Source organism: Sinocyclocheilus anshuiensis, unplaced genomic scaffold (assembly GCF_001515605.1).
Source record: "Sinocyclocheilus anshuiensis isolate Anshui unplaced genomic scaffold, SAMN03320099.WGS_v1.1 scaffold1098, whole genome shotgun sequence".
Taxonomy (NCBI): Eukaryota; Metazoa; Chordata; class Actinopteri; order Cypriniformes; family Cyprinidae; genus Sinocyclocheilus; species Sinocyclocheilus anshuiensis.
The window spans coordinates 330,801-341,454 of record NW_015538053.1 but is presented as its reverse complement, the minus strand read 5'-3'; the positions used below and the strand labels follow the sequence as shown (position 1 = coordinate 341,454).

General features: G+C 40.0%; 2 protein-coding genes across 3 annotated transcripts in view; both read left to right on the top strand.

The window, feature by feature from the left end:
* The window catches only part of LOC107681954 (protein ELYS-like), a 20,990-nt gene extending 13,787 nt beyond the window's left edge, over positions 1 to 7,203 (top strand). For both annotated transcript variants that reach the window (XM_016478338.1, XM_016478330.1), the window contains exons 27-36: positions 1,141 to 1,297; positions 1,429 to 1,644; positions 1,756 to 2,764; positions 3,360 to 3,450; positions 3,565 to 3,662; positions 3,754 to 4,016; positions 4,118 to 6,140; positions 6,231 to 6,346; positions 6,442 to 6,512; positions 6,710 to 7,203. In XM_016478338.1, the coding sequence (XP_016333824.1) occupies positions 1,141 to 1,297; positions 1,429 to 1,644; positions 1,756 to 2,764; positions 3,360 to 3,450; positions 3,565 to 3,662; positions 3,754 to 4,016; positions 4,118 to 6,140; positions 6,231 to 6,346; positions 6,442 to 6,512; positions 6,710 to 6,908 (4,243 nt within the window). In that variant the 3' untranslated portion in view covers positions 6,909 to 7,203. The remainder of the gene's footprint in view (positions 1 to 1,140; positions 1,298 to 1,428; positions 1,645 to 1,755; positions 2,765 to 3,359; positions 3,451 to 3,564; positions 3,663 to 3,753; positions 4,017 to 4,117; positions 6,141 to 6,230; positions 6,347 to 6,441; positions 6,513 to 6,709) is intronic.
* Positions 7,204 to 7,278: 75 nt separating this feature from the next.
* Positions 7,279 to 10,654, top strand: part of kif28 (kinesin family member 28) — a 13,769-nt gene continuing 10,393 nt past the window's right edge. The window contains exons 1-6 of the mRNA XM_016478352.1: positions 7,279 to 7,553; positions 8,029 to 8,118; positions 8,286 to 8,477; positions 8,711 to 8,914; positions 9,910 to 9,945; positions 10,150 to 10,377. Coding sequence (XP_016333838.1) covers positions 8,044 to 8,118; positions 8,286 to 8,477; positions 8,711 to 8,914; positions 9,910 to 9,945; positions 10,150 to 10,377 — 735 coding nt within the window. The 5' untranslated portion in view covers positions 7,279 to 7,553; positions 8,029 to 8,043. The remainder of the gene's footprint in view (positions 7,554 to 8,028; positions 8,119 to 8,285; positions 8,478 to 8,710; positions 8,915 to 9,909; positions 9,946 to 10,149; positions 10,378 to 10,654) is intronic.

The following is a 10,654-nucleotide window of genomic DNA, read 5'->3' as shown; positions in this document are numbered from 1 at the left end:
CGCGCTTCTCCCGGTACATCTTTGCAGCGCAATGGTGCCGCCGTGCAAGGCGAGAGTGTTCACGAAGCACAAACAAGTGATCATTTCGACCCTTTGCCCAACGGGGATGGGGGTGGCAGCGGTGGACGTGGTCGTAGTGTCCATAGGAGAGCTGTTGCTAGAGGTAGAGGCAGCAGGGTTATGAGAAGTAGGGCTGGAAGTAGCACTAGCTCTTTGGATCCAGTCAGAGCGCTCTGAATCCAGTGCCCCAAAGAGGTGGGAGTGGCCGCGGTACACGGTGCTGTCAGTATGGGGTAGGTCTGTGCGCTGTGCCATGCAATGAGAGGCTTTTCTGATCATTTGGAATGAGGATAAAAAGACAAAAAAAAAACATGCAAATAAGTTCAAACATCAATTCAATATCTATTATTTCCTGAATATTATGAAATTCAAGATGGCTGCCCCCAATTACGTCATAATATGCAAATTAGATGAGTATATTTACACCCCACATAAACTTTCGGTCATGCCCAACATTTTTCTAATTTACAGTAGATCTCTATCTTTAAGCCCTTTCAAGCCACAAGCTTTTGAAATCTTGACGTCAAGGTTAACAAAAAGGTTAACAATACACTACCTTTTAAAAGTTTGGTATCAGTATCTTTTCTCTTTTTTTGAAATAAATTAATACTTTTATTCAACAAGGATGTGTTAAGTTAATAAAAAGTAATAGTAAAGACTTTTTTGATTGTTAGATTGTTAGAAAAGATTTCTATTGCATGATAATGGCATGCGATTAATCGTGCAGCCCTAGTTTTCATTCATCAATAAATCCTGAAAAAAGCATCACAGATTCCCCCCCAAAAATAAAAAAATGTCATTTATAACATTTGTATTAGTATTAGATTTAGTTAGTATTGTATTGGAGCCTATGATCAAACAAAATGTTTATATTTATGTTTGTATATAATAGTTTTATAAATTTCCCCAAATTTCCAATTAATTCCCATAAATTCCTGGTAAGTTTCAACCTTGGAATATTTCCAAAATTCCCCAGATGAAGTTTACCAGAAATTTTCCGCCCCTTTGCAACCCTAGTTAAAAGTTCCTTTATTTATGTCTCAAAAGACACTAGTAACATCTCCCTTGCTTTGTCACCAGGCTTCTGAACTTGGTTGTGCAGCCATCTTCCCACAATTCTCCAGAGAGCACTAATTTGCCTGGCACTCCTACAAGGTCCATTACCTCATGGGCTGGTCCGAAGAGTGTCAGCAAGGCTCCTGAGCTCAGTCTGCTACAAACTCCGCAAGTGGTAAAGGTGAGACCCTATGGTTTGTGAAACTTTGCACAAAAGCTCATAAACATATTTGTGACTTTAAATTTGCTGTATGTATTTCCTCAAGTGTTGAAAGACATTACCCTCTTCATTATAAACTCATTGGTTTTTAGAGAGCTCGAGCTTTGGCATCTGGCCCCGTTTTTTCAGCCTTCACCCCACAGTCTATTCTGAGGAGCAGCCTACGTCCCACTCCTGTGGCCACGCCTTCTGCCTCCCCAGGCCGTTCAGTCACTCCTCCTCTCCGCTCCAAAGAGAGCCGCATTACCTTCATAGAGGAGGCTGATTCGCCAGAAGCTCCCAAGGGCTCTGTCCACTGGAGCAATGGGGTAACATGCCATTTCTACATCTAAAAGCAAATGTGAAATGAGCTTTGATGAAAAGGAATTAAAAAAATATAAGATTTATTGCTTTATTAATATAGTTGTGGTTCTTTACAGATTCCAATAAGCAGGGAGCTCAATACACCTAAGATATCTTCCCTACCTCCTGAAGCAAGTTTTGCAGCCTGGAGTGAACATTCAGATGCTGAAGAGAAAGAAGCAGATCTAAAGAGGATGTACATGCCCTCACTAGAAGAGAAAGAGAATCCTGATGTGGAATCTGACAGTGGATCCTCTGTCAAAGAGATCCATGCAACGGAGTCCAAACAAGTGCTTCCCACTCTTGTGCGACGGCCTAGTCTGGGGCAAGAAGCAAGTCTTGTATCCAATCAGTCCGATACCACTCTTGAGTTCCATGATGCTCCTGCTCCTGAGGATTTTATGGCAACACAAGCAAACAACAGCGTGGATCGGGAGGTGACCGTAAGACTTCCAGACACTATGCCTCCTGTAGAAGACTGCACAACTGCAGAATTACCCTCTGTTACGCTGCCTGAGGAAGAGCTGAATATAGCTCAGGAGAGTGATGCAGAGGAAGACTCGCCCCATGGAAAGAGACCTTCAGATACACAAGAAGCCCAAAGTAGGAGTGAGAATCTTGAGGTGCATGTTGATATTGAGAACGATCGTGTGAGGGAAATAACTGAGGTGCAGATTGAGGAAACTTCAGAAGCTCATGTTCTCAAGCCAGATCTAGTTATGGAACCAGAGCTTGTTGTTCAAGTTCAGGAACCAAGCCTAGAAGCTTTGGCTGAGATTTCTAAACATCAGGAAATCCAGGAACCAAATGAAGCTGAAGAGTCACAAAACACATCCTCCATTTTTGTTGAAGCTCTCGGGGTTCCTCTTACTATTGAGCCCGTGAACCAGTCCATGGAGGAAAATGCCGCTTATGACACTATTGATGAACCAGCTATCACAAAGGTATCAGAGGCAGTACCAGAACAACTAGTCTGTGAGGCTTCTGTATATGAGATACCAGCAGTTGAGTTGGTGAACCACGAACAAATGACTAATGAAGCTGAGATCAATGAAGAATGTAAAGAGGAATCTATGGAAACCTCGGGTACTTTTTTTTTTTTTTTTGACATGCAATACCTTTCAAAACTTTGGGGTCAGTAAGAGTGTTTTTTTTTTTTTTTTTACTATAATGAATTATGCAGCTTTTAATTGCATTAAATTAATCAAAAGTCACTGTAAATATATATAATGTTACAAAAGATTTCTATTTTAAATTAATGCTGTTCTTTTGAATTTTCTCTTAATCAAGAATCCTAAAAAAATGTATTTGGGTTTCCACAAAAATATTCATTAGCTCAACTTTTTCAACATTGATAATAACAATATTTTTTTCTTGAGCACCAAATCAGCATATTAATTTCTGAAGGATCATGTGACACAAGACTGAAGTAATGGCTGCTGAAAATTCAGCTTTGCCTTCACAGGAAAAAATGTGTTTTAAATTGTAATAATCTTTCACAAGGTTACTGTTTTTACTGTATTTTTTAAACTAATAACTGCAGTCTTTGTGAGCATAAGAGATTTTCAGAAATGTTTAAAAAAGTTCTGACCCCAAACTTTTAAAATGTACTGTAATTGTTTTTTATGACTGATAATTGTACTGGTAGGAAGTTAATGTCTAAAATGGATTTATATTTTAGATTTGGATGCCTTTGTGGAACAGCATTTATTTGGCCTGGATCAGTCTCCAACTTTAACCCGGTCCAGTATTAGGGAGGGATCACTCAAAAGGTGCTTGTTAATGACTTGCCCATCATGCTTTCTGGGGTGCTGCTTTACATATGTTTCTCATGTCCTGCCATTTTACCTTTTTTGACTTTTGTCGGTTCTGTCTACACCCTATAGTGAACCAGGTTGTGACATTAAGGAAGTTCAGCCCACTTCTGAGAATGCAGCAGATCTGAAAACACAAACATCAGAACCTGCTACCTTAGAGTCCAGATGTAAGTCCATCTCAGGTTTAACATTATAGTCTTTAACGTTAAACAACATGGTAATGATCCAGATCTAACCACCATATAATTCTCCAAATAGCTGTAGTGAGCTTGAATGACACTGATGAGCTCTCCAGTGCCGAATTTTCAGAGGAGTCAGAGGATGAAGAAGAGTCTGGAGATGAGAAGGTGGAGGACTCAGGTAGTGAGGTTGAGATTATAGATGAAGTAAAGGGTAATGGCAGGAGTAACCACCAGCCTGCTCCTGCCCTTTACATGGAGGAACTCCCACCACATGAGCAGTACCTCCAGGATCAAGCCAATGCGGTGCTGTCACTGGTCACACCTGAAGCACAGCTGAAAGTGCGTGCATCACTTGAATCTTATTTTGATGTTAAAACACTGACCTGTTGTACATGTACTTATTCTCCCATTGTTTTTTTTTTTGTTTTTTTGCTCTGCAGGTTCTAGACACTGACATGCCAGAAGAAGAAGGTGAAGTGGTAATGGTTGGCCTTGGCCCTGCAGATCTAAATGAGGAAGATGCAATGTGTTATACGGAGCTTAAGCCATCCACCACTCTCCTGGTGCCTGTAGAGCTGGCTGAGGAGCAGCATACACATCTTGTAGATGGAGGAACTTTACAGACCCTCTGCAGTGCACCAGATGGTACAATGCCAGAAGAGTCCGATGGCTTCACGCTCATGCTTGATCCAGAAGTAGAGGAACTGCCTGACACTTCAGAGTTGGACCATAATGCAGCATTACTACCTCTTCTTGAGCCAGAAGAACCTCAGGATGTGGAGAATCAGCTTACAACTAACTCTGAGGTTGTCATCTTGGATCATACAGTTCAAGTTCCAGAAAACAGATTGGAAGACGTAAAAGACTTGGTATCAGACATTGAACCTGTTGTCATTGGTGTTCCTAAAATTGAAGACCAGCCAGCTGAGGTCCTCCAGACAGTTGAACAAATAGTCACAACAGAAGCAGAACCTTCTCTTCAAGAAACAAAAGATCTTTTCAATGGTGACAAGCTAGATTCTGGTCCTCGCGTCATGCAGGAAGTATCACATACTCCTATTCATGGGGAAGTATTCAAGTCTTCTCTGCTACAGAAAGTCTTGCATTCAGAAGAGCTTTTAGGTAAGGTCAATGAAGTTTCTACATTGGACACAGAGGTGTCAACCATTGCAAAAGACATTATAACTGAGTCTAACCAAATAGACACTACACCCATATTGGCTGGAGAAGTTGAGGAACTTTCCACAACCAAACAAATGGTAAGGCCAAAGTCGCCAGGAAGGCCAAAGTCGCCAGGAAGGCCCAAGTCACCTGCCAGAACAAAAATTGAAAGATCTGGAAAAGATTTTGAGGAAGTTTTGGAGAACATTAAAGAGGTGCCATGCAGCCCGTCACGGAGAACTAGGAAAACCGTAGCATTCCCTGTACCCAACTTTGATGCAGAAAAGGATCTTACTGAAGAGGAACAAATGGATTCTCAAGTACCTTCAACACCAAGACGTGTTACAAGGAGTGGCAGGCAGCTCCAAGACTATCAAGTTCCTGTTACACCCAGAAGAAGCTCAAGAAAAGCAGATGCAGAACAGCGTTCTAATGAGAACGACCAAGACATGCCTTCTGAGAAAGTATCAAAGCCTGCAAGTCCGGCACGCAAGACCCCACAGAAAGCTACACCTAGGAAAGGATCCAGAAGAACCAGGAGCACAGTGGTTGATGATGATGATGGTGAAGCTCTGTCCACTGACGACTCAGAAACACAGGTCAGACACAGTACCAAAAAATCCCAAGCACCAATCATTGAAGTTCCAGAAGCTCATCAAGAAGTCCCAGAGGAGACGATACAGCCTGCCAAAGCACGTAGTAGTCCTAGTAGGGTTACACGCAAGTCTACCAGAGGGCTAGCTTTAGAAAGTTTCCAACAAGATACTGCAGAAGAAGCCACAACTCTAAATCAACCTCTTAGAACTCCTCCAAGAAGCAGGAGAAAGACAGTGGCTGGCACTGCAGAAAAAGTGAACAATGCAACCTTTATTATTGATGATGCACAACTTCAGAGTGTTTCAAGACGACTTACAAGAAGCCGGCACTGGAATCAAGGTGAGGATCTTGACAAAGAAAGACCTGATTTGACTCCTCTGAAAGTGGAGACTGAAGCTCAACAAGCTGATGCCCTTGTAGAGCGACTCAAAGACGAGGAAGCCAGGGAGGAGAGTGTTCCTGTTGTAACTGAAATTATACGTGCCAAGAGAAGACCCACTAGATCAGCAGCACCTCCATCACAGAATGAAACGCAAACGGCAGACATTGAAGAATCAAAATTGGTGGTGTCCGATGAAATACAGGAACATGCAAGCAAGTCACTTGCAAGCGCTAGACGTACACGAGCAAGCAAGGTATCAGAACAAAACTCGACGGCTGTCAACGAATCAGTTACTCCCGTAGCTGACCTGAAAAGAACAAGAGGTAGTCAATATTTTAATGCCTCGTTTTGCAGTAATTTACAACACTTTAATATGCCTTTAATCCAATTCATCTGCAATCTTTTCATTTTAGGAAGGAGAAAAGGAACTGTTGTACGAAATGAAGTTGAAGTTCCAGAGGTTTTGTTGTCGTCTCCTGTGCCTCAAACACAAAGCTCAGGAGGTGAAGGTGATTCTCAATCCAAAGAGGTAAGCAGCTCTTCTATAAAGTTTGAATACCAAAGCAGCTTTCATTTGTGCTTCATCACACTTTAAGCTTCATTAATTCTTCCATTTTTTTGTAGGACAATGGCCCTGAAGATGGCGTTGCAGTTGAAACTGAGGTTATTAAGCCCAGAAAGAAGAGGACAACCAGGTGAATGGCCCATGTTGCACAAAGTCCTATTGATATTGTAATATAAGAAGCATGGTTATAATCAAAGCAGGTTTTTGCATTTTTGGGCTACAATCTTAATCTGCCTGTCTGAGTAATTGAGTAATGTGTTGGTTGTGCATCACTTTGCTTTATTTTGATTATCTTACCCTAATTATTTTCTGTCTTCTTTTTAAAAGAACGAAAGCTGCTCCAGAACCTCCACCTCCTGTTGAGATCAGTTTTCTCTCTCCCCTCGCCAGTCCGGCTGAACCGATTGCTAGAACCGAAAAGAGAACGGAAGAAAAGGAAACCCCTTCGCTGAGGATGAGCCTACGCCGCAAACGCATGATGGATGCCATTTTTCCTAAACCCGTAACAAGGAGGAAGAAGCTTTGATTGTGAACTGTTTAATTTGGGCTCATTTCCCAATTTGATTTCTTTTTCTGCTCTCCTTACTTCCTAAGAGCTCTACATCCTGCTGTTTTCTAATTAAGATAATCAGTGGATAATGTTTGGAATAAATAAGCATCTAATTTGGGATAAATAATTTTGTATCATAAATTATGCTGTTTACAGTAAGGAACACTGAGGGACTTGAGCACCAAAAGTTTAGTTTAGTTTTTAAATGTGTTTCTACTAATTGATGCAAATGTAAATAGCCTTTTAGGTATATAATAAATAAAATTTGATACTTGTGAGTTATTTTGTTACTTGTTTTGTTTACAGGAAAGATTGTGCAACATGTAAAGTCAGATCAAACAATTATAAGGTTTATGGTTGCATCATATAGGTGGATACACTGGTTGAACGTGTAATAAAATCATCCATATTACATGGATGGACTAATTGCTTTGATGGTCTTAAGCTGGTGAACACAGCATTATTTGTTCATTTCAGACAATAATGTACATTTATTTTATTTTTCTTCAAATGCATCAGTTTTATTTTGAACCGCATTGTGGACTCATTTGTAATGCCTGTTTGCTTTCAAATACAGAACAAGAATTTACAATCTTTGATGTATTGTAGTTCTTCATAGAGGTACTGATTACACCATTTTTACCACGACTGTTTTCCTGCAAAAATGTGAAAAAAGACATTTAAATGATTATTGTAACCAAGATGCAATATATGTATATTGCTTTAATAATAATACTTATAGAGGGTTGTAGTGGTGTTCTGTGTTCTTTACCAGCCCAAGTCAAGTCTGTAAATCTTAATTATGTGCAATAGCAGTAACAGCTATGTTTGCCTTAGCAATCGCCACTAATAACCAGCGGTTAAATACTAGGACAAGGAATTGTTAATCTAAAAAAAGTCGCCACAATGACCTAAATGAGAAAGAGCACTATTTACCTCCATTTTTAGAGCATGGAGACTGGAAGTGATCTTTAGAGAAGCCAAGGCAACTGTATTATTCATCTTGCTGGGCCCTGGTAGAAAGAGAGAGTAACAAAGTGCTCAGGTTTCATTCACCCTGTCGCTCTGGCACTCATTCTGTGTTTTCTATGTCCAGTGTATTCACGTGAGCATGAGGGCGAGGGGAATGGAAATGGCCAGCAAGGACTGTGTGAAAGTGGCAGTCCGGGTCAGACCCTTCAATAAGGTTAGTGCAGCTAGATCATCTCAACTGCAAAGATGTAGTGAGCTGTGCTTGAATTTGTTTTTAGGTTAATTTGATAAGCTTTTATTTGGCTGTCCTCTATAACAATGCCTATTTGAAATGGAAGAACAGCTTTAAGCCTTTTAAAATTCAAGATTTTTCTTATACAGAGGGAGCGGGATGCGGGCAGTCGCTGCATTATCTCAATGACCTCCAACAATATCAGTATTCAAGACCCTCGCAATCCGCAGAACAGCCGCACATTCACTTTCGACTACACTTACTGGTCTCTCAGTGGCTTTAGTAGGAATAAAGATGGTCTGTTCGTACCTGAGGAGACAGGTGGGCGCTACGCTGACCAGGTAACCGATATCGGGTTATATAGGGGATATCTCATCTTGCAAAAGCAGATGCGTCTTTGTTCATGTTTGCAAATGTGATTGTAAAAGTTTTAAAATCTTGCATCAGTCTACAATTGCAGCTATATTTATTGTGATAGTGTAATTGGTTTTGTAAAGCCTGATTATCTGATAACAGCTGAACTAACAAAGTTCCTATTTGGTTCAATCCCTCTGTCCCTTGTGGTCATTATCAGGCGAGTGTGTTTCTGGATTTGGGGCAGGGCATCCATGATAACGCACTGCAGGGCTACAATGCCACATTACTGGCATATGGTCAGACTGGATCTGGGAAGAGCTACTCAATGGTTGGATATGGTCCTAACAAAGGCCTTATCCCCACCCTCTGCGAGAGACTGTTTCAATCTATCAAGAGCATGCAAGATAGCAGGCAGTGTCAGGTTTGTCCATTATATTTACGTAACATCTCACTGTTTTGCCAAATTTACACTGCAAAGCTGGCTTCTGAAGTGGCATTTAGGTGTCTTTACACTGACTGGTTAATGCTGCTCAGAGGTGGCATAAATGCATTTGCACAGCAATGATAACCATATTCTTTGATACTAGGTGGATCAGAGCAGGCTTAATTAAGTCTGGCTTTTATGTATTATGCCTTTGCTAAATATTTTGAGAAGGCACAGAGCAGCCTTAACTTAGCTGTGCCTTTTGAAACAGGAAAAATGGGTGAAAATATTTTGCAGTAATGATTAAATTTGCTTTTGATTCATATGAAATAATGCAATCATTGTTAAAGTTTGCTCTCAGTTTCTGTGAGATTTGGCTTGGTGTGATTTAGAATTATTTTCAAAACTATACTCAAGACAAGTGAAACTAGAAGGATAAATGACACCATAATGGAATAACCTGTTGACAAATACAGTAGGTTTAACATTCATTAGGATGAACACTTTTTGGTCAAAAAGCAATTATAATCAATTTTGTAATTGATGCAATTGATGTAATTTTCATTGTCAAAACTGTTCACCAAGAAAACAAAAATTAAGTATTTGAATTGCATATAGAATTTCCATTTGGATTACACTTTAACATAAACTAATGAACTTAATGTGATGCATATTTGTCAGACGTACATAAATGAGACAGGTAAGAAACATAATATTTTTGTAATAGAACTAATGAACTGAATGTGCGGGGGAAAAAACAGGTTTATATAATTATCAATAAATCATATTTGTTTCAGTCTCATACATTTTAACTAACTGAATATGGTTAGCCATATTTTAACCATGTTCATACTTTTTAACTGAATAAAAATGTAATGCATAAATCTTAAATTTAGACCTAAATATTGTAAATAATAATAAAAAATGCAAACAATAATACTGTTACTTGTTATATTTCATAAGAATAAAAACCTCTTTTTAACCAAATACAGGTATTTTTCAGCATGTTGGAAATCTACAATGAACAGGTAGGAATTCAGCTTCATCTGATGCTTATGAATTCACGTTTAACTGTTTTGTATTTAACGGTTCCCAAAGTCCAGTCCCCAATTTATTTGTAATCGGAGCATAAGTGTACTATGGATGAAACCGTCTGCTAAATGATGACTAGCTGATGTTTGTCATTATGCAATATTTTACTTGACTTGCGTGGCACCTCAAACTGTGCTCAGGTTGTAGACCTTCTATCGAAGACCAGCCGATCTGCGGGTGGTCTTCGGGTGCGAGAGGACCAGCAGAGGGGCTTCTACGTGGAGGGGCTGAGGCGGGTGCCCTGCGAAAGTGCAGCACAGGTGGAGCAGCTGATGGAGCAGGGAACACGCACACGCACCACGGTGGCCACACACATGAACGCCAACAGCAGTCGCTCGCACATGCTCATCGTCATCCAGCTCAAACAGGTGTCCATTCTACCAAGCATATCTCATGCTAGTGAAAATGAAAATGAAAATGTCTTTACTAGCATTGTTTGCACATGGCATTAACCTGCAATCACTCATTCAGAACACAGCCTATTTACTTGCATTCATCCACATCAATAACCTTTTTTTTTTATTCAGATAACTGATCTGATATTTTTTCTCTCGTACAATATTTGAAATTTAGGGCTATGTGATGAATAGAAAAAATGGTCGCAATTACTGTTATGGCAACCAATCATGAAAATTTGTGCACATT